Source organism: Pezoporus wallicus, unplaced genomic scaffold (assembly GCF_028554395.1).
Source record: "Pezoporus wallicus isolate ANWC-B61680 ecotype Strahan unplaced genomic scaffold, APGP_CSIRO_Pwel_v1 contig_8057, whole genome shotgun sequence".
Lineage (NCBI taxonomy): Eukaryota > Metazoa > Chordata > Aves > Psittaciformes > Psittacidae > Pezoporus > Pezoporus wallicus.
Window position 1 is genome coordinate 796,089 of NW_026637044.1, and position 22,435 is coordinate 818,523.

At 56.6% G+C, this 22,435-nt stretch overlaps 2 protein-coding genes and 1 non-coding gene across 10 annotated transcripts in view; 1 reads left to right on the forward strand and 2 right to left on the reverse strand.

The window, feature by feature from the left end:
• Positions 1-980: 980 nt before the first annotated feature.
• MYO1G (myosin IG) lies at positions 981-13,030 on the reverse strand. 7 transcript variants are annotated; one of them, XM_057402836.1, is made up of 25 exons: positions 12,911-13,030; positions 12,440-12,531; positions 11,879-11,935; positions 11,210-11,681; positions 10,324-10,532; positions 10,151-10,244; positions 9,287-9,452; positions 9,132-9,185; positions 8,475-8,570; positions 8,271-8,387; positions 7,682-7,888; positions 7,453-7,598; positions 6,842-6,956; positions 6,176-6,346; positions 6,036-6,106; positions 5,152-5,226; positions 4,918-5,050; positions 4,146-4,312; positions 3,867-4,074; positions 3,270-3,353; positions 2,361-2,505; positions 2,160-2,264; positions 1,963-2,076; positions 1,381-1,535; positions 981-1,299 (listed from the first exon to the last, which is right to left on the reverse strand). In XM_057402836.1, exons 4-25 carry the CDS (start codon positions 11,302-11,304, stop codon positions 982-984), a joined length of 3,045 nt encoding a protein of 1,014 aa, XP_057258819.1. In that variant the 5' UTR covers positions 11,305-11,681; positions 11,879-11,935; positions 12,440-12,531; positions 12,911-13,030; the 3' UTR covers position 981. The 7 variants fall into 7 exon arrangements, with proteins under 7 accessions (XP_057258819.1, XP_057258820.1, XP_057258821.1 ...); XM_057402837.1 differs by having other exon boundaries at positions 12,440-12,537; XM_057402838.1 differs by lacking the exon at positions 12,911-13,030 and adding an exon at positions 12,787-12,880.
• On the reverse strand, positions 12,604-12,737 carry LOC130595859 (small nucleolar RNA SNORA9). The gene has a single exon (XR_008971412.1). It is a non-coding gene; the product is annotated as a small nucleolar RNA SNORA9 (small nucleolar RNA).
• A 102-nt stretch (positions 13,031-13,132) lies between the features above and the next one.
• CCM2 (CCM2 scaffold protein) overlaps positions 13,133-22,435 on the forward strand; it is a 32,038-nt gene continuing 22,735 nt past the window's right edge. For both annotated transcript variants that reach the window (XM_057402846.1, XM_057402845.1), the window contains exon 1: positions 13,133-13,361. Coding sequence is in view for 1 of the 2 variants with exons in the window: in XM_057402845.1 (XP_057258828.1) it covers positions 13,332-13,361 (30 nt within the window). In the remaining variant the exon portion in view is untranslated. The remainder of the gene's footprint in view (positions 13,362-22,435) is intronic.

Sequence of the window (22,435 nt, forward strand, 5' to 3'; positions counted from 1 at the left end):
AGGTCTTGTCCCTCGTCACCATCTGTGGCACCCACCAAACTCTCAACCTTCCTCCTGCAAAGGAACTAGGGGTTTAACCGATGATCTGACAGCTTGGGGGCTGCTGCCGGTGGGAGATCCAGCACCCCCCTCCTCGGGTTCCCGTTTTACACGAGCCCGTGGGAGCAGAGTGAAAGGAGGTGCCAAAAGGAGACACAAGGGATTGGCCGCAAAACAAGACAGGAGGAATCAGCCATCACCAACCCCGATCTCCTAATGCCATGGCATTAGTAATGACCTGCTGCTGGAGGGGGGAGGCCGGAGCTGGCACTGGGGCTTGGGGAAGGGTGGCTGGAGCATCGGAAGCCGGGAGTCAGCACAGTCACATGCAGCAGGGATGGACTTGCCAACTCATCGCTCTGCCCTGAGGTGACAGGGGAAGGCTCTGCCCGGGGTGGGGGGTGCTCCAGGGACTCCCCCTCCCCAAACTCTGTCCCTCTGCCAGCACTTGGCCTGGATGTTCCCAAGGGCGACTCGTTTAAGTTAATTAGCCCTTTACCCTCCATCTCCTGTGGCTTACCCCCACTATCACAACGTACGTTCAAATTCGTGCTTCATACATGATTCCCCCTGGCGATTCCCTGATCTCACACACGAGGCTATCACTGGATCCGCTCCAGAGACACCATTAATGTCAGAATGACAATGGTGGAGTTTCCTATAGCACCCCACTAATTGAACAGGTTGATGAGTTCTGGCTTGTTAGCTGTCCCCCAAACACCCAGCCCTCCTCATCCCAGAGACTCCATCCAACCCCATCTGATCCCATCCCACATATCCCAACCCATCTCATAGATCCTAGTTTACCCCATCCCAGAGATCTGATCCCTTCCATCTCACTCCATCCCACAGATCCCACCCCACCTGTCCATCCCACCTCCACCCATACCCTCCACTCCTTCCCCCCTGCTCTGCTGAGTGGTCCTGGCCGCTCTCAGAGGGCTATGTGGGTCTCAGCCAGCTCTTTATTCCCAGTGCACACAGAGGTTTTGGGATGGTCCCGGGGGAGATACAGGGTTGGGGGTCACAGGGCAGCAGTGAGGCCGCAGCAGAGGCTGGTGGGGCAGAGTGTGGGCAGGGGGTGATGGACCAGCTGCCCTCCCTCATTTCCCGGGCCAGTAAAGCACGAAGCCATCGTGGCTCTTGCTGAAATCTGGGGTGGCCGCGTCCGGCCGTGTCTCCACTGTCAGCAGCCGCCGGCGCCCGCGGAAGCTCAGCTGGATGCAGTCGGAGACCCGGACCTGCAGCTCCCGCTTGGTCCTGCAACAACGTCCCAGTGTCATCAGTGGGGGTTCACGCATGGGGAGCTGCCACAGCCCCAGCCTGAGCCCCCCGACTCACGTGCGGCAGTGCTCCAGCAGGACCCCCACCAGCTCTCCCACCCGGTTGTCCCCCGCTGGCTGCATCTTGTGCAGGCACACGGCCAGGTCCTCCTGGCTCTGGGTGTGGAACACCACCAGCTGCGCCCGGCAGCTTGTCACGCTCAGGCCTGTCACCTGCGGGAAGAGGGGGACATGTCCCTGTGTCACCACCAATGCCATGGGACAGCACAGTGGAGACAGCATGGCACAGCCAATGTGGTGTGGAGAACAGGCAGGGTGGTGGGGACAGCACTGTGTGGAGAGCATGGCATGGCCGGCATGGCACAGACAGTGTGGCATAGCCAGCATGGTAGGGACAGTGTGGTGGGGCCAGCAGCCCAACCCCATCCATCCCAGCACACTTGACCATGCCAATGCAATGGTCCCGGTGCATGGCTGTGGGGACCACTGAGGGGTCTCCAGCCCTCTGGGTGGGGTCGGAACAACCAGAACGCCAGGTGCCCCTGACCCCGTCTTGCCAGGACAGAGGTACACCTCACGGTGCTCTTTTCCCCCTGCCATACCCTGGGGACACTGGGGGAAGGTGGCTGGGGACACTCACGGTGCTGAGGGGTATCGCCCGCATCATCAGGTAACGCTTCCGGGGATCCAGCTTGTAGACATGCTGGTCTGTCACCAAGATGGCCCGATCCTGGCTCTTCCCAAAGCGGTTTATCTGCAGGGACAGGGAGAAGTGAGGGGACATACTGGGGAGTGACACAGATGTGGTGGCCAGGCAGGAGCCCCCGTATCCCTTACCTTGCGGACATGGCAGGAGAAGAGAACGGAGCCAAAATGCACCTTGTCCTTGAGGCTCTGGAGGCGGCGGGCGAACAGCAGCGCCAGCGCTGGGTTCTCGCTGGGCTGTGGGAGCCGTGGTGTGAGTAGGGGGTGACACCACGGGGGAGGAGCACCCCAGGGTGCTCTGTGGGGCATCCCAAACCCTCTGGCAGCCCTTACCGAGGAGAGGTAATCCCGTGCCCAGCTGCGCTGGCAGCCCCAGGCCTCCCGCAGCCCTCCCAGTGCCACCATGGCAGCCACCTTGGCCCGGATCTGCCCCATCTCTGATGGGGGGATGTTCTTGATGATCTGCCACGCTCGCCACCTGCATTGGCGGGACACAGCACGGTCATGGCCCTGTTCTGTGTCAGCATCCGACATTTAAGTCCTGCATCCCCATTCCCATTTTCCCAGCCCACATTACCAGCCCACATCCATCTTACATTCCAGTTCCACACCCCCATCCGTGTCCAAGTCCCTGTCTCACATCCCCATCCCACATCCCCATCTCATGTCCCTGTCCCATGCCCTCATCCCACATAAGCATCCCACCTCCTCATCCCTATTTGAGTCCCCATCCTGCCTCCCCATCCTATGATCTCCATTCCCTTCCCACGTCCCTATCCCATGTCGCCATCTTATGTCCTTGTCCCACATTCCAGTTTTAAGTCCCCATCCCATGTTCCTGTTCCACGCCCACATCCCACATCCCCACCCCTGTCTGAATGCCCATCCTGTACCCCGCCTCCCACAGTCCCCATCACATGGCCCTATCCCATTACTCCATCCAACATCTCCATCCAAAATCTCCGTCACACAGTCCTCATCTTGTGTCCCAGTTCCACATTCCCAACCCACATTTCCATCCCGTATCCCCAATCCCACATCCCTGTTCCCATCACCACATCCCCATTCCAACACACAAATGGAGCAGGATTTAAGATGGTACCTGCGGAAGAGGTGCTGGCTGGCATCCTGGAAGTGCGCCAGCACTGCCGGTGGCTCCGGCCAAGCCACGCTCTTCCCAAAATCAGGAAGGGTGCGGACAGCCTGGAAGCGCTGCAGCAGCTCGCGCAGGTACACCCTCACCTTGTGCCGTTTGTAGCAGGCCATGATGGTGTAGGCTGCCCGCAGGTACCGGCAGCGCCGGCGTGCCAGGGCTCCGCGCCAGGCCTGCCCAGTGCTGGCTGTCAGTGTGGGTGCTGCCATATGGGTCCCCCAGGAGCGCGGCTCCAGGAGGTCCCCAAAATGCTGGTCCCCCCTAAAATCCCTGGTGCAGCCCTTGCCCTGCTCTGAGGAAACGCTCCATGCTGTGCCCTGTGCCGCCAGCCCCACATCCTGCCCCATAGCTGACCCTATAGAAGGTCCCACACCATGCTGAGCCCAATGCCATACTCTCTACTGTGCCCTTTACTATGCCCAATATCCCATGCCCCACTTCCTGCCCCATGCCATATCCCCCAGCACACCCCATTCCAGGTACCATATCCATTCCTGTGCCATGTCCCATGCTGCATGCCCTGCCCTATGTCATGACCCCCCAGCACACCCCATCCCCTGCCCATGTCCTGCTCCACATCTTGGCCCATGCCATGCCCCCTTCCATGCTTTGCCCATGCTCTGAACCATCCCGTGCCCCATACCCTGTGCAGCCCTGGGCAACCCCCTCACCCCCATGTCACCCACCTTCTGCAGCAGCAGGACAATGATGGGGATGAGCTGCGCCCGCTCCTGCTCGAGGCAGACGAGGGTACGGGGTGTGCGGATGAAGACCTTGGTGTGGCCGTAAGCCACATCGTCCTGGAAGCCGTGCTGCTCCAGGAGGGCTTGCGTAGCCTCCCGGTCACTGGCCATCAGGTGGTTGGGCCACGTGTACTCACAGGTCATTTTGTACCTGTGGGGCAGAGTAGGGTGAGGGGACATGGAGGGGGTACTGGGAGTCTCAGGGATTGGGCCTGGCCATACCGCAGGAGGAAGCGGTGGTAGGGCTGGCGGTAGGCAAACCCGGCACGGCGCACACGGACGTTCTCCAGCAGCCCCAGGTAGGAGACCTGGTGCCGGCAGCGCTCCACGTCAAAAAGCGTTGGAGACTTCTGGTCATTGGGCTTGATGCAGCGCACGTAGTAGGGCTCCTGCGGGGACACCGAGGGGATGGTGCTGTGGTGGCACCCACCAGTGGCACTGAGCCCACGGGTGACCTGGGCTGAGGGTCTCAGGGTAACACACAGGGTGAGAATGCCTTGGACATGGGGACAGGAGAGAACAGCGGCCTGAGGACACGCCTGGATGGCACAGGGACACCTTGGCTGGCTCTGGGGACATGGCTGGCTGCCTCAAGGACATGCCTGGGTAGCTTGGGAACATGCCAAGCTGTCACAGGGACAAGCCAGGCTGGCTCAAGGACATCTTGGCTGTCCTGGGGACATGCCAGTTTGGTACAGGGACATGCCTGGCTGTCACAGGAATATCTTGGCTGGCTCTGGGGACATCTTGGCTGGGCTGGGGACAGTTTGGTTGGCTACGGACATGCCTGTCTGCATCAAGGACATCTTGGGTGGCCTGGGGACATGTCACAGTTGTACAGGTACATGGCAGGCTGGCTCAAGGAATATCTTGGCTGTCTGGGGACATGCCTGTGTGCCTTTGTGTCATACACAGCTGCCACAGGACATACCCAGATGGGTTAGGGATGTGTCAAGTGGTGCAGGGATGTGCCTGGCTGTCCGCAGTCCCCTACCTTGGAGGCAAGGTTTTCCACCAGGGCCACAATGGAGTTCTTGAAGAGTGTGCCAGTGGTCAGCGGGCGCTTGGTGACCTCGGTGATGCTCTGCTCGCCGTCAGGCCACATGGCACGCAGCACAGGGTCCGCACTGAGGGATGGCATTGGTGTGGGACTGGCAGCACCAGGCACCCCACTCCTGCCTCACAGCTGTGCCATCAGCCCCACAGCTGTGTCTTCTGTGTCCCCAACCTGTTGTAGAAGAGCCGCTTGAAGTCCTGGAAGAGCGTATCCTTGTTCTTATCCAGGAACCCTTCCACTGAGTACCTGAGGGAGAGGGACACCATGCTGGGGCTGAGGGTGGGTCAGCTCCCAGCTCCAAACAGAGGTGACATGTAGCCCTAGGGGCACCCACGAAGACCAGGGGACTGTGGGGTTCAGTGCTCATGGACACAGAGCCCACTGACCCTGTCCCTGCTGCCCCCATGGCACGGCATGTCCTATACAGCCCATCCTGCTGCATGGGGCCTCTGTGCCTCCCAGGCCCCATGGACTTCAGCGGTCCCCCTAAATGGCCTCCCATGGCCCTAGGTGGCTCCCATGCCCTCCTGAGGTCCCACATGGCCACCCATGATAGTCATCCACTTTCCCATGGCCCCAATTAGCTCCCCCAGCCAGTCCTCCATGATCCTCACAGCCTTACGGTCTCCCATGACCCCAAATCACCACCCAGTCTCTCAAGACCCTCCTCCATGTTTCCCCATGGTTGTTCAAGATCCCATGGTCAACCTTAGATCCCCCAACACCCCTTATAGTCCCATGATCCCAAGTGGACCCCCATAGTTCCCCCACTCCCTCTCAATTCCCCCCATAGTTCCCTCAATTGCCACAACCTGAGGGTCCCTGTGACCCCAAACCACCTCCCATAGACCCTCATATGCCACCTCCATTCTCCCCCATAGTTGTCCAAGGCCCCATGGTCAACCACAGGCCCCCAAGAACCTTACAGCCCCACGATCCCAAAAGGTCTCCCCGTGCTCTCCCGAAGCCCTCCACTGTGCTCCACAGCCCCATGGCTACACGATGACACCCATAGCCCACTGTGACCCCCTCACATCCCGCCAGCTCCCCCTCACGTGACATCTCCTGCGTAGTGCTTGATGCGGAAGTCCTGGTTGAACTCCATGGTCTTGTCTGTGGGGCAGAGCTGGGGGGCAGGGGGGTGTCAGCTCCACACTCACAGACTCCCCACTGCTCCTGACCCCCCCCGAAGCACCTTGCGGCTTGTGTAGTGGGGATGGTGGCCCAGGCGGGTGTCCATGGAGGCAAGGAAGATGGAGTCAGTGACAGTCCCTGCAGCCAGGCAGGCCTCATCCAGCAGCGCCAGGATGCCACGGTGAGGCTGCTCCACCAGCTCCACGATGGGCTCATTGCTGAAGTACTCGATCTAGTGGGGGGGAAAGGGGTGGGCACCCCAAATTGGCTCCCCCCAGCACCCTGATTTGCCCCACTCACCCCAAATCTTGTCATGACAGCTGATGGCATCCATGTGTCCCCTATGCTCCCTGTGTTCCCACCATGCTCTGCCAGGTGCTGACCAGCAGGTTCCCTTCATGTCTCCCTCAAACCCCTCACCTTCTGCCAGGTCATGTCCCCAACATGTGTCTCCAGAGCTCCCCATGTTCTAACAAGTGATGCTACCCATGTCCCCCATGTCCCCTTCATGTCCCTCTGTCTCCCCAACAGCTCCTCATGCTCTGCCAAGCACTGCCCCCCCATCTCTCCCCCATGACACCTGTGTTCCCTCATGGCTCCCCAGTCCCCCTCCAACCCCTCATGCTCTGCCAGGCAATGCCCCCCTGTCCCCCTCCCATTCCCCCTATGTCCCCTATCCCCCAGGCTCTGGCAGGTGATGCCACCATGTCTCCCCCATGTCCCTCACACTCTGCCAGGTGATGCCCTCCCGCTGGTACTCGGCCTGCTCCTGCCGCAGGATCAGCTCAATGAAGAGTTGCTGCAGCTTCTCATTGCAGTAGTTGATGCAGAACTGCTCGAAGCTGTGGGCAGAGAGTCAAGGTCAGGACAGCCCCACCAGCTGCCCCCTGCTCCCAGTGTCCCCTGTGCAACCCCTGAGCTGCACGGCCCTCCTGGTCCTGTCCCCTTGTACCTGTAACTCGGACATCCTTCCTCCCCATGTGTTTCTCTCAAGCCCTGTTCCCCCTGTTTCCCCTGGGCCTTGCCAACTTCATGAGTCACTCCCAAATCCTGTCCCTTCCCTGGGTCCCACCCCCATCCTGTGCCCCCCCATGTCGTGTCCCCTTCCTGTGTCCCTCCCAAGCCCCATCCCTTCCATGAATCTTGGGGTCCCTTTCCAGTGTCTCTTCTGTGCCCTGTCACCTCCTGGTGTCCCCATGCATCTCCCCAATACCTGTCCCCTCCAGGTGTCCCTCCCAGGTGTCTCCCATCTCCTCCACACGTCTTTCCCATCTCTAATCCCACACCACATCCCTCACAGGTCCTGTCCCTCCCCATGTTCTCTCTGGACCACGTCACCTGTTGGTGTCGAAGATCTCAAAGCCGTAGATGTCGAGCACGCCAATGACTGTGCTCTTACCGTGCACACGCGCATCGTACCCGCGGGCAGCGATGCCAGCGTTGATGCGCCCCACGATCCAGCAGAAGAGCCGCTCATAGATGGCCTGAGGACAAGGACAGGGTGATGAGCACCCAAAGGTGCTGGTACGGGCTGGGCTGGCCCCCATCACCCTGAGTCCACCCCTACCTTGGCACAGGCATCGCGGGCATACGCGGCCTCCTTGGGGCTGTGGCCCTTCTCGATGAGTTCCCCGGCGCCAGCCGCCACGGTGCGGGTCAGGAGCACCCGGTGCAGACTGTCAGGGGCCGTGGCCGTCAGCTCGGCCAGCACCGAGATCCCTGATGTGTCCTCCACCAATGTCATCTCCTCCTCCTGTGTGAACCTGAGGTTGCCCTGGGGAGGGACACATCTTGTTAGGGGATGGACAGAGAGGGGAGACATCTGGCAGCACCCAGAAAGGGGTTGGGATGTCCTGGCACCAGCAACTCCCGCACCATGGACTGTACTGGTTTGTACGGGGCTGTGTTGGACTGTACAGGTTTGTACTGGGCTGTGCTGGTTTGCATCAAGCTATACTGCTTTGTGCTGGGCTGGGCTGCACTGCATAGAGCAACACTGGTTTCTGCAGGGGTTTACTTGTTTAAACCATACATACTTGTTTGCACTGGTCTGTACTGGGTAGCACTGGGCCACACTTATCTGCATGGGGCTCTACTGGTTTGTCTGGGGCCAAACTGGTGCAGAAGGGCCCAGTATGTACTGGTGGTGGCCTCACCAGGTGCAGGATGGCAGCCAGGATCCGGCGCACAGAGCCTATCTCCTCCGGGGAGAAGCCGATCACGGCCATCGCCTCCTCCACCGCCCGGTAGCCAGATGCGTCATCTGTGCAGGCCTGAGGTCAGGGGGATGGCATGAGGGGCCAGGACCCCCTTGCCTACCCTCCCTGGTCCCCTCCTGGCCCTCTCCCAGCCCCACTCACGTCACCCTGGGCACCCTCCTGGGTGTAGCGGTAGGTGCTGGGGTCCCGACAGAGGTGCAGCGAGGTCAGGAGTGCTGCCGGGGCACCCAGCAGCAGCTATGGGGAAGGAGGGTGTCAGCACCAGTGCCATTTGTCTGTCCCCATCTCATCCTTCCCAACCTGTCCCATCCACCGCCATCCCACCTCACTTATCCCATTCTGCCCCATCCACCCCATTTCATCCATCTATCCATCCATCCATCCATCCATCCCATTCTATCCCATCTTATCCTTCCCAACCCCATCCCACCCATCCTGTTCCATCCCAACCCATCCCATCGGCCCCGTCTCATCAATCCCAACCCAATCCCAACCTTCTCATGCCATCCATCCTGTTCCCATTCCATTCCACAAATCCCATTCCAACGTTCTCATCATATCCATCCTGTCCCCATCCTATAGATACCACCCATCCCAACCTTATCCCATCCATCCCATCTCATAAATCCCATCCATTTCATCCATCCCCTGCCAACCTTCTCATCTGTCCTGTCCCCATCCCACAGATCCCATCTCATCCATCCCTTCCCTATCCCATAGATCCTATCTCACAGACCCTATCTGACCCAATCCAACCTTCTCATCCCATCCATCCCACCCACCCCATCCCTGGCTCACCTGGTAAAAGGCATGGAAGTTCCTCTCTCCTGGTTGCTGCTGGAGGACTCGGGACTAGAAGAGGGAGCAGGGGGGTGGGTGCCATGCAGATCCCATGTGGCAGCAGAGTTCCCATGGGAGCAGTGCCCACCCAGCTGTACCCAGAGGCCCCACACCTTCTCCAGCAGGTAGTTGTGGACGTGGCCGCCAGTGGGGTCACCCTTGAAGTCGAAGTTGATGTCCATGTACTTGCCGAAGCGGCTGGAGTTGTCGTTGCGGTTGGTCTTGGCATTGCCGAAAGCCTCCAGGACACAGTTGGACTTGAGCAGCACATTCTTAACCCTTGGTGGGGCAGCACAGCACAGCTGCAGCATTGCTGACGGACTGTGGGCCCCACATACCACCCACATGGCCTTGGGATGCCCCAAGCTCCCCACACCACCCCACAGGCACGAGGCATCCCTGGTCCCAACACACCTTCTCTATGGGCATGAGGCAACCCTGGTCACCTCATGCTGCCCCATGGCAACTCTTTGGTCCTCCCACACCATCCCTCTGGTCATGGGACACACCTAGAGCTCTCCAGGGCCACCCCACACACATGGCGCACCCCTGATCATCCCAGCTCACCACTATATCCATGGAGCACCTCAGTTCCCCCCCACCATCCCTGTGTGGATGGGGTCCCCCAAGCTCTCCACAGCTTCCCTGTGTTTTGGGCACCCTTGTCTTCCCCCATCCCTATGGACATGGGACACCTCAGTTGCCCCACAACATCCCTATGGGTATGAAACACCCCAGGTTCCCCCAGAATCACCCTACAAGAGTAGAACACCCCTGGTCCCCTCACACCTTCCCTATGGGTAGGCAGCACCCCAGAACCGGAACCTATGAGCACAGAACACCCCAATCCCTCTACACCATCCCTATGGACATGGGGCACCATGGACCTCCCCACTCTGTGGGCCTCCTCCCAGCCCTGGGCTGGTGGGTCCCAGCACCCACCCCACCTCCTGCCAGCACCTTGGGGCTGGACCCACCTCTCCACCTCAGCGCGCTGGGTGGGGTTGGTGATGGCAGCTATGTACTGCATGATGTACTTGCTGGCCTCTGTCTTGCCTGCCCCGCTCTCACCTGGCAGGGAAGGAAGTAGCTGAGTGAGGGCACCCACCACCTAAAGTTGGCTCCCATCCAAGGGTGCCCCAGCCCCTACCCGAGATGACAATGCAGGTGTCCTTAGCACGGCGCTTCATGGCCTTGTAAGCAGCATCAGCCAGGGCAAAGAGATGAGGTGGGCGCTCGTAGAGTTCGCGGCCACGGTAGCGCTCCACCATTGGTGGCCCGTAAAGTGCCAGTGCCTGGTATGGATTCACCGCCACCACCACCTCCCCGATGTAGGTATAGATGCGGCCCTGCGAGAACCTGTACAGAGGAGTGGCCATGGGGCAGGCTATGGGAGGCATCCTGTGGGGTGTTGTGCTGTGGGGAGGCACACTGAAAGATGTAGTGCTGCAGGGATGGCACCAAGTGCCATGGGGCAGGATGGTGCTGTGTCACAGGGTCGCACCCTGCAGGGTGCTGTCGGGCAGGATGATGCTGTGGGGTAGCACCATGCCAGGTGCTGTGCCATGGAACATGGTGGTACCCTGCAGGATGCTGAGCCATGGGGTGGGACGACATCTTGTGTGGTGCTGTGCAGCAAGGCAGCATCCTGTGGGGTACCATGATGTGGTGTGGGGTGCCATGTTGTGGGGCAGGATGCTCAGCCTGCAGACCACCCTGCCATGAGGCAGGACACTTCCCCTTGGAGCTCACGGGATGAGTGTTACGCTGTGAGGTAGAGCCCGCCACTCTACCCACAACCATGGGGCTGGGCGGTGCCATGGGGCAGTGACTCTTCCTGTGGGCAGGAAGTGCATGGGGGCCCCTATAGATGTGCACCCACCACCCTCCCCACCCCCAGCCCCATAACCCCCCCCAGCCAGCTCCAGGGCAGGGAGGACAATGCCTTGGTTTCCCCCTGCCACAGCACAGCCCCACCCAGATGCTTCCTGCGGAGTCAGAGATTGAGTTCCCCCCCTCCCCGGTGTCCCCCATACCGCAGGCGCAGGTTCTCCAGGAACTGCTCCATGGTCACCTCATCCAGGAGGACGAAATCAGCTTTCCCGAATTCGGGACCCTCCAGCTCCGCCATGCCGCAGCACCCACTTCCCTTCTCCCCCTCTCCCCAGAGCTGCGCCGGCTTCCTGTACCGCCAACTGCCGCGCAGCCGCGGTGAGGACCCATCGTCACCCAGGGTGACATCCTTGTAGACACCCAAATTTGGGGGTTGTCAACTCCCCACCACGCCCATCCCTCGGGACACGGTTTTGGGGGATACAGGGGGGATGGTCACTGGTCACGTCACCACAGGCGGGAAAACCCGGTTATTTATTAAGATGCTGCTGGTCAACATAGCTGTGTTCTCATCCCAGTGTTCCCAGTTAAACCCTCAGGATAACTGGGGAGCTCTGGGAATGATGTGCCCAAGGTGAAGGTCAGCAGAAAAGGGACCCCCATGCTGGCATCCAACTGGAAGGAAAGAGGGAAAATCATTAGGATGAGGATAATGGTGCTAATGAGCTCTTCTGGTGACTCCAAGCCCCTGAAATCCAAATTTCATGGCTCAACGCTTATCATGGCAAACCTGTGCTTGCCACCATTCTCAGTTTCAACTTTTACTCAAAAAAACATTCCCAGCAAATCCCAGCAATAAAAATCTTCCTTACCGAGGCTGTCAGCCAGTTTTCCTGGTGGCTTTCACAAAAATCTCTCAGATTTTCCACCTGGAATGGAAGAAATAAGGAAGATTTGGACTTGCGATAAGGAAAAATTGAAAGTTCTGTGTTTAATCCACCACATCCGCATGGCTCCTGGGACCAGAGTGGGACTGGGCAGAGCTTTTGCCTAAACCTTTAATTAATGGGATTAGATCCCCGAGAGCATGTGTGTGGAACTTCACAGCTTCTTGGTATCATCTGAACCTGCTCCGGGCACAAATCCCAGAGGCACAGTCCCATGGTGCAGCTCTCGGGTGGGATTTCAGCCTCTTATTTGATGGCTAAAGGGTGTAATTGCCTAACTGGATAATTGCACATAATTCAACTAATTACAGTAATGGGATGAGCCCAGGAAATGCTCCCCAGTCAGCACAGGGAGTGGTTGCCCATAAATCCCTGTGGGATAAAGGGTTCTCCATCACCCCATGCCAATGCTCTCTCATGGAATGCCATCCTGAGACTCATCTGGCACCTTATGAAGTGATCAGGCCTCAGCAGACCCCAACTTACAGTTCAGTTAACTACAACGCATGGCTGTTGAACCCATCTTCTCACTCCCGGTGTCCTCCTCCGTCCATCCTGTTCATCATCCCAGTGGGAGCCTGGAACTGGAGAAGGCGAACCGGCCTCAGTGGCTGCACCCTACCCGGAGACTAGGGCTGCCCTCGGGCACGGCGTGTCCGGGATATCTATAACCCCACCCCGGAGAGAGCGGGGAGAGGCCTCAAACCGTCCCGGGGTTACTCTGGCAAGCGCTGTAGGAACGGCGGGGACCACTCCAGGCCCCCCCACGCTGGAAGGCTTGCGGAGGGGGAACTGGGCCCCACCAGGCCCCTGAGTCACGCAGCCCCCCTTACCCCGGCCCGGTGATCCCTGCTCACCCCGGGGACACGCAGGCCCCCGGGCCCGGTGATCCCCGCTCTCATCGGTCAGGCCTCACGGAGAGCTACCCTTCCCAGCATGCACCGCGCCCCACAGCACCTCACGGCAGCAGCCACTGAGCTCTGTAAGGGAGAAGCGCCCAGCCCTGCGCTGTCCCGGGGCGCCTCCGCTTCATCGCCGGTCCACGGGGGCGGTTCCGGTGGCGGATGGCAGCGGATGCCGCCGGATGGAGCAAGGCCGCGCCCCCCTCACTACCCGCCGCTGCCGCCATAGCTCAAAACGGACCCTCGCCGGCGTATGACGTCACCGCGCTACGCGGCAGGATTGAAAAGTTGTTGGTGGCGCTGAGGCGATTCCGGGCGGGCCGCGGCTGGGAGTGGGAGCCGGGTCTCCGGCGGGCTCTATGGTCGCTGCCAGGCAGTGAGCCCGGTCACCTGGGCCCCGCTGCGCACCGAGTCCGAGCGAGCACGGCTGCTGCGGGGATGCCCCCTGGGGGGCCGGGGCCGCCGCCGCCGGAGACATGGAGGAGGAGGGCAAGAAAGGCAAAAAGGTGAGAGGGGGCTGCCCCTGGGGCGCCTTAGGTTTGTGAGGCCCCTCTGGAGCCAGAGGCGGAAGGGCATCTCCTCACCCCTGGGACCCTTCACTCCCTACCCTAGCCCCTTGGGTCCTCTGTGGCCCACAACTTGTGGCCAGCTGTTTCGGAAAGCCCACCTAGGTGTGGCTGGAGCCCCTCTTGGCCTTTTCCTATCCCTGTGGTGGCTTCATGTGTGGCCCTGTCCGAGCTGACCATCTTCCAGTAGGTGTGACTCCCCTGAGGGCTGGAGCCTCGCTTCCCTCACTAAAATACCCCTCCCTGTGAATTTAGGGCTTAGGAGGCATGTTGCTATGGTCTCTCTGCATTGGTCAGGGGCTGATTCGGGTGCTTTTCAGGCTGCAAACGAGGTTGGAAGCTAAAGGCAAGCCTTAAACACTGTTCTGTAACAGCACTGGGATGTTTTGTCTACTGACTGGTGCTAAACCGGCTGGGCTGCATACACGAGCATCGTATTTGTATATCTAAATTGAGTCAACTACAGTCAAAGCTACTGTGCTGCAGGCGCCTCAGAGCTCATCAAGCTCCAGCTACGTTGGCTGTATCTGGGCTGCTCCAGTTTCTCTTCTTTAAACCTATTTTTATGTCGTGTGGGGGAGGTAACGGAGCTGAGGATTGAGGCTGAGATGCTTGCCGAGAGCAGCGCTCCCTGGGGTGGGGGTGGCTTCTTTTTGAAAGCAACCTGTCCCATGGTTTGGTGACATAAAGGGAGGAGAAAATAGCTCTCTTTAGTTGTTTTGGGGGTACCTGCAGTAACGGCGATCTCAGAAGGTGGCAGCAGAGTCTCCTGCTGGAACTCTAGTTCAAACTGATCAGGATACTTGCAGAATGAGAAATATTAAATGTGGGTTTCTTGTCTGGTTTTGGTTTTTATTCCTGAGTTACCACACAAGTTTCTTAGAGCTGTGTCTGGGAAGTTAAACCACACCTGTGTGGGGGGTGGAAGGATCAGCAGTGCAGGTGGAAGAGAAATTATTTGGATGTGTCACAGTCCTGTTTTTAAGAAATCATGATATCATTGAATCACAGAATGGTTTGGATTGGAAGGGACCTTAAAGCCCATCCAGTTCCAACCCCCTGCCATGGGCAGGGATCTTCCACTAGACCAGGTTGCTCCAAGCCCTGTCCAACCTGGCCTTGAACACTGCCAGGGATGGGGCAGCCACAGCTTCTCTGGGCAACCTGTGCTAGGGCTTCACCACCCTCACAGGGAAGAACTTCTTCCTCAGATCTCATCTCAGTCTTCTCAGTCTCCCCTCTGTCAGTTTAAAGCCATTCCCCCCTATCCAAAGCCCCTCTCCAGCTTTCTTGTTGGCCCCTTTAGACACTGGAATCTGCTCTCAGGTGTCTCTGGAGCCTTCTCCAGGCTGAACAAGCCCAGCTCTCTCAGCCTGTTTCCATTGCAGAGGTTTGCCAGCTTCAGAGCTGGATGCAGGACTACAGGAAGAATGCTCACTTCTGGGGCTGCAGTTAATTGTAGAGTAGCTGTAGATATAAGCAAATACCTGATACTTGTGGTGGGCAGTGTCTGCAGAGCTAGGAGCAGTGCTCACCTAGAATATGCAGGCAAGATGTGATAACCTTGTACAAGTGGAATCAACTCGTCTCTACTGAGAAATGTTTTCTGCTGCTTGGGGAAAAAATTGTGTGTGTGGGAGGTTCCTTAGAAAATCATATTTTCCAGGAATATTGCTTGCTTTTGTCCCTGGAGATAGAGTGCTGTTGTGGCAGCTGGAGTAATCTGGGATCTTTGTGCTGCTGTCTGGTATCTCTTAGCATGAGAAGAGGTAGCCAGCTCCTGTGGTCACAGATCCTCAGGACAGCTGAGGTGGTAGGGACCTGTGAAGATGGCCTAACCCAGCCTCCTGCTGGGAGCAGACTGTGTCCTCTTGGGGTTTGATTATCTCTGAGGATGAAGACTCCATGAACTCTCTGGGTAACCTGTTCTACTAATATGTTCACCCCACATTAATAAGGTCAGGGGTTAACCTGATGCCATTTTTCTGGGTCTGCTGCAGCATGTTGTGGTCTCTCATGTACTGGTGGCCCTAGATCCAGCCACTCCAGTCCCGCAGTGCTGTTTCCCTGCTGTGTGATAGGTGATCCCTATGGATGAGGAGCTCACTGTGACCCACAGGAATTGGCTGCAGCTGGGGAGCTCAGTGTCATACAGTGGTGGCATCTCTGGGCTTATGGAGCTTGTTTGGTGAAAGATTTTCATCACAGAGATGGTTGATTAATCCTTGGAGCAGGTGCTATGGAGATGGGCATATTCATCTGCTGTGCCACAGCTGTTCCCAGCTGCAGGGAGGAACTCTTCCCATTTTTTTTTTTTTACAGGCTCTGGACCATTCTAGATGGCAGGTTCCCATCCCTCTTCCAGCAGCAGGCTGAAACAGGGGATCTGAGTTCCTTCAGTGATGCTCTGAAGGGGTAGGAGGCAGGTTTGGTCAGGACTAGGGAGAAAATCCCAGCCCTGCTTTGGGGTGACTCCAGCTTTAGGCAAAGCTTGTGCTCATTAAACTGGAGCCCTGGAAATCCTGCTAGGAGCTTGCTCTTGGTGGCTTCCACCAAGGACCTCATCCCAGTCAGAACACAGCAAGGGCAGAATGGAGCACATCCCAGCCTGCTTTTAGCTGTCCTTAAGAGATGTCCCTTAAACAGGTTAGGAATAGAACACCTATTCCTCACTAATACTGGGAGGAAGGATGGGTTAATTCAGAGTGTGTTGGCTCTAGTTGGGCTGTGTGGCTTTCATGGTGCTTGCCAGTGAAGTCAGCTGGGCTGTGGAAACCTGCTTGAAGTTGGAGAGCAGTTGATCTGCCTTGAATGAGGATGGGTGTTCCTGGCATGCTCCTTCCTGGAAAGAGAAGGGGTGGAGGGAGGGTGGAGGCACATTTTAATTGCTTTAAGCTGCCAGAGAGGAGATTTAGAGGAGATCTGAAGAAGTAGTTCTTCCCTGTGAGGATGGTGAGGCCCTGGCACAGCTTACCCAGAGAAGCTGTGGCTGCCCCCATCCCTGGCAGTGTTCAAGGCCAGGTTGGACGGGGCTTGGAGCAACCTGGTCTGGTGGAAGGTGTCCCTGCCTGTGGCCAGGGGCTGGAACTCGATGAACTGTAATGTCCCATTCAACCCAAACTGTTCTGTGATTCTATGATTTCTTGGTTACCCTGGTTATTTGCCTGTAGAGACGATTTTCCTGCTGGCCTCCATTGTGCAGGCTCTTACAACATTTCCAATCCATACGATAGCTGCTAGGCTGCCACAGGTGATCCACTGCAGAATGCTTCCCTGTCTTTCCTGAAGTAATTCTCTGGGCAGTGTTAGATGTTAGCCTAGAATTCCTTAGTTTTCCTGCACAGGTGTGCTCCACATCTCTGCTGTCGGCTCAGTTTGCCTCTTCCAGCAGTTGCTGGCTCTTCCTTGTAAAGCTGATCTCGGTCTGCAGCACCAAATTCCTTGTGGTTTTTAAATGCTGGTTAATGTAGAGGATGTTGGCCAGTCCAGCAATTCCTTCTTGTGCAGATCATTGGGAAATGTCTGCCAAAACTGTGCTTGTAACTCTGGAGTGTGCTTCGCCCCATGCCGGAGGACTTGGGCCGCAGGGTCATGTTCCACACTGGGGTGTGTGGAGGGGTATGGAAAGCTGAGAAGCTTCTGGGGAGGGGGAAGTAAATAGCTGAAACTGAGCTGTTTCTTGAAGCTGGATGGTGCAGGGCAGGTAATCAGCATTAATATAAAAGATACTGAGGGGTTCAGGGATTGACTTGAATCACAGCTTTGTGGGATTTTCTGCTTGCAGGAGAAGTTGCTTGAGCTTCCTTTATTATCCCAAATATCCATTTTGTTCATGCCAGAATAACTGCTGGGTGTTGACAAACCCCCTTGCCTGTGTTCCTGTCTGAGACTCCATTGCCACAGGAATGATTCTTGTATGACTTCACTTATTTAGGTCACTTAAACCATAGAATCACAGCACGGTTTGGGTCGGAAGGAACCCTAAAGCTCATTCAGTTCCAGCCCCTCTGCAAGGGCAGGGGCACCTTCTACTGCGACCAGGTTGCTCCCAACCCCATCCAACCTGGCCTTGAACACTGTTGTGGATGGAGCAGCCACAGCTTCTCTGGGCAGCCTGTGCCAGGGCCTCACCACCCTCACAGGGAAGAACTTCCTCAGATCTCATCTCAGTCTCCCTTCTGTCAGCTAGAAGCCATTCCTCTTGTCCTGTCACTTCATGCCCTTGTAAAAAGGAGCTCCAAAGCTGGACACAGGACTGTGGGATGCTTTCACAAGATCACATGGGGGAGAATCCTCTCCCTCAGCCTGCTGGTCACGCATCTGGTGATGCAGCCCAGGACATGGTTGGTTTCTGGGCTGCAAGCGCACACTGCTGGGTTATGGTGAGCTTCTCGTTGACCAACACCCTCAAGTCCCCCTCCTCAGGGCTGCTCTCAGTCCAGTCTCCTCCAGCCTGTAGTTGTGCTGATGTAACTAACACACTGTGTGTATTGTTTAGCTTGATTTTTAGGCTAGTAAAAGGACCTGCATGCACTTGCACCCTGCACTGAGTTGGTTGTGAGCTCATGGCTATACTTCCAGGTGGACCAAGCCATGTGACACTCATTCCAGTATGCTGCCTGTCACCCCCTGCTCTATTCTGTCTCACACCTTGATGCAGCAGCCCTGACCTGATCCCCAGCCATTTCGGGATGAGTAGATTTATCAGTTGGGCTGTGATTCCCTGTGATAAAGCTCCAGGTACTGCCTCCTGGCATGGTGGCTGCTTGATCACTTCATGCCTTGCTCTGATGCCACGATGCAGAGGGTGTGATGAGAGACTTTTAGCCCCTTTCTCTGAGCTCTGTGCCTGTGCAGAAATTGCCGTTGTAACCTGAAAACCTGCTTCCAGGATAACTGCAGAGTTTGGAGTCCTAGGAGGTGTGTCCAATGAGCACTGTCACCTGCTCTGTCCCTGGTGGTTTGCTTGTCCCTAGCCTCGTGTGACTTGTGGTGAAAATGCAGCAGAAGCTGTCCAGGTGTCTGCTTGGGAGTGAGCAGGGTTGGTGCCTTGTCCCCGTGGTTGGGAACCTGTGGAGGGAGGGGAAATTACTTCAGTCCTTGAAGGGCTTGGCAAGGGTAAGTCTGGCTGCCCTCATCCATTGCCCTGGTGCAGTTGGGCATGCAGGCATTGCCATTGGGGTGTCGGGGACGAGTTGGCATGCTGCAAACTGCTACCTCTTGCAGCATGGGCCTGGTGTGGTGGCTGCCTCTTGTTTGTAAAACAGGAGCCCAGCTTCTGAGCTCTCCTCACTGACAGACTTAGCTTTACGTGTTTGCTGATTCAAGTAAGGTGGTTTGAAGTACAGCTCGGATCCAGCTGTGACATTCTCTTTCAAAGCCTCTAAGCACACAGGGCTCTTGTACTGGGGACAGATGGTTAGGAATTGCTGACTGAGGTGCTGCCCTTCCTGCTCTCTGCTTTCCCAAGTCCCCAGCCACTTTGGCTGCCGCAAAGCTGGCTGAGCTCAGCCAGAACACCTCTTATGAGGCTATCCTTGGCTCTCCTGCTTGGAGAGTGTTCTCTGGTCCTTCTCTATAGCTGGAACATCACTTACTGTGCACCTGAGCTGATGTTTTCAGACAACAGACTCTTCTGAAATGGCTGGTATAAGATATCTCTGCTGCACTATGTTGTGTGAGCCCCGTGTGTAGGTGAGAACAGCCAAAGATCCGGATACAGTGCTCTGAAATCCCTTGGAATTCTGCTGCTTATCCCATTAAACTTTAGCAGTTCCGCTTACAAGCCCCAGTGCTCTTCCAGACAAAGCTTGGGAGAATTCCCAAGTGCAACTCAGCATTTCCCTAATCACACTTAAACATGTCTCTCTGTGCTGAGCAGCTTGATAAAGAGTAAATCTGATGTTCCTGCTCGCTCTGAAGGGATGGCCTCTGGGTTGGGAAATGGGCTTTTAGCTTCAAGATCTGTCTCATCATCCAAGGCTTTGTGAAGAAGCCAGCCACCTGCTAGACTGAGTTTTAGCAGCTGCTCTCCTTTGAAGTGCCAGTTCTTGGCTTGCTTTGGGGCTTGGCGGGACAATCCTGTCCTTGCTGGCTTTGGCCCAGTTAACAGTGTGCAGGGAGGTGCTCTTTTTCTATTCTTCATGCTTCCGCCTGCCTCTGGAGGAAGCCAAAACTGCCTTATGGAGTAGGAGGAGCAGAGGCTGAATGGAGGTAGGATCACACTGGGGGTAGGCTTGAAGTCCAGAGAGGGGGAAATGTGGGCTAAAAGCTGGGGGAAAGGGGAAGGGCAGGAAAGATGCCCCTCTGGTGTGCTGGCCTCGAATAGTGCAGGTGGTGTGCCCCATGCTGCATGGTGGCATCTTGCTGCTGCTGAACCTTGGCTGCTTGGTGGGAAGGTTTGGATGGTTCTGGTGGACCTTGTGGTGACACACAGCTTGTGGCAAGGAACAATTTTTAAAGCTGTTAAAAAAATTAAGCTTAATTATTCTCAAGTTATGGTTACAAAGAAGGTAGAGACTTCCTTTTTAAGAGGAATCACATGGAGAAGAAGAGTGATGGCATAGGTTACTCCTGGGGAGATTTTGGTTGGACACAAGAGGAAAATTTTTCACCATGGGAACAATCAGCTACTGGAATAATCTCACCAGGGAAGTGGTGACTCCCCAGTGCCGGACACATGAGTTGGCTGGACAGGGTGCTGGGCCATCTAGTCTAGGTCGTGCTTTGCCTAGAAAGTTGGACCAGATGATCTTTGAGTCCCTTCCAACCTGGGATTGTAGGAGTCTATGAACTGCGGCATGGGACATCCCCAGCAGCACCTCTCCTGGTCTGAGGTATACACCTCCTGGCTGAAGGACTGAGAGTGGACATTGGTGGGCATGGAGATGTGGATATGGGTCAGTTTAGAGTGCACTTTGCATGGTGCTTACTCCGGACGGGCTTACTCTGAGGGTCCAAGTGCTGCAGGAGGGCTTCATGGCAGTGTTGTCCTTAGGAAGTTGCTTGTATCTGGATAACTTTGGGACTCTGGTGGTACATGGGATCATCCCTTGTGTACGATAGTTGTGTGGCTGTGGTGGTATATTGTGGTTCCAGGCCTTGGGGGTGGAGCAGGGAGGAAATGGGCATGAAATCATAGAATCCCAGAGTAGTTTGTGTTGGAAGGGACCTTAAAGTTCATCCAGTTCCAACCCCATGCCACAGGCAGGGACACCTTCCACTAGACCAGGTTGCTCCAAGCCCCGTCCAACCTGGCCTTGAATGCTGCAGGGATGGGGCAGCTGCAGCTTCTCTGGGCAGCCTGTGCCAGGGTCTCACCACCCTCACAGGGAAGAACTCCTTCCTCAGATCTCATCTCAATCTCCCCTCTGTCAGTTTAAAGCCATTCCCCCTTGTCCTGTCCCTTCCTGCCCTTGTCAAAAGCCCCTCTGCAGTTTTCTTGTCAGCCCCTTTAGGCACTGGAAGCTGCTCTGATATGTCCCCGGAGCCTTCTCTTCTGCAGGCTTAAGCCCAGCTCTCTCAGCCTGTCTCCATAGCAGAGGTGCTTCGGTCTTCAGAGCATCTTTGTTGCTTCCTCTGGACTTGCTCTAACAGCTCCATGTCCTTCTGTTGGGGCCCCAGAGCTGGATGCAGTACTGCAGGGATTGGGTATATGTCTGAGTGGATTATGGGGGAGAATACTTTCCCTCAGGTCCCCAAAATAGGGATCCTGGAAATTTAAGAGGCCACTTGAGACCTGGCGCTTGACCCTGACTTCAGGATGCTTAGTTTTTGTGGCTGAGGGCAGTGACCTGCAGTGAGGAGGCTGCTGGGAGTGGTAGCCCTGCTCTCCTCCACCCTGACTCCTGCTCTGTCCTTGGCACTGGCTCTGGAGCTTGTCTTCTGCCCATCCAGCTTCCCACACTCCCTGGGCTGTGCTGTGGTAAGAGCAGGACAGCCCTTTCCTCTGGCAGGCAGCCACTAGATAAGAGGGTCTGCTGGCAGGGCTGTGGTCTGCCTTGAGGTAGGGGAGGCTGTCCCTGAAACAAGTGAGGGCTGCCAGCAGGCATCAGTGTGATGCCTGGGAACAGGGATATATTCCCAGTTTGCTTCCCTCCTTAGATGGTGGATGTACCAAACCAGTGCCATGTCTGTAGCTGACTTCTGAGGTTCACAGGCTGTTCCCCACACTAGGCTCCCACCCTGTCCAATGGCAGGTTCTCTGTGGCATGGTGCTTGCAGCTGTATGGCTCCTTCATCTGTGGACTGATCCCAGTCTGGATAGCATTACTTCCTGCATCTTAAACTTGGACAGGCAAAGAGCTGGTCACCTCTGTCAGCATTATAAATACATCCACCACGCTGACTTTGAGGGGTGCTGCTGCTTGTCCAGGCTGAGGGAGGTTCCTCCAGGCCTCTGGTTACCCCCATTTCAAGCACCTTCCTGGTTTTCCCAGTGTTCCTCTGTCCCTACGGCATTGGTACATCAGAGCTTGATATCAGGAGGGTAATTCCAAGAAACTTGATGTCTTCCTGGGTGGAAGCAGGGAAGAGTCGGAAGGTAGGTGAGGTGGGAAGCATGCTGCCTGCCTCCTTCCAGGTACCACCTGGGTTCTGCTTCTTCCTGGCTGCTTGGCCACAGGCAAACCTGAAATGTTTTTTTTGACAAGGGCAGGTAGGGACAGACAAAGGGAATGGCTTTAAACTGACAGAGGGGAGAGAGGGAAGACTGAGATGAGATGTGAGGAAGAAGCTCTTCTCTGTGAGGGTGGTGAGGCCCTGGCACAGGTTGCTCAGAGAAGCTGTGGCTGCCCCATCCCTGGCAGTGTTCAAGGCCAGGTTGGACAGAACTTGGAGCAACCTGGACTAGTGGAAGGTGTTCCTGCCTATGGTGGTAGGGGTTTGGAACTGGATGAGCATTAAGGTCCCTTCCAACTCAAACCATTGTGGGATTCTATGATCCTGACTGTTTCTGCCTCAGCAGCAGCTCCCAGCTCATCCTCCCTCTTCCTCTGCATTTGTGCGTCCTCCCT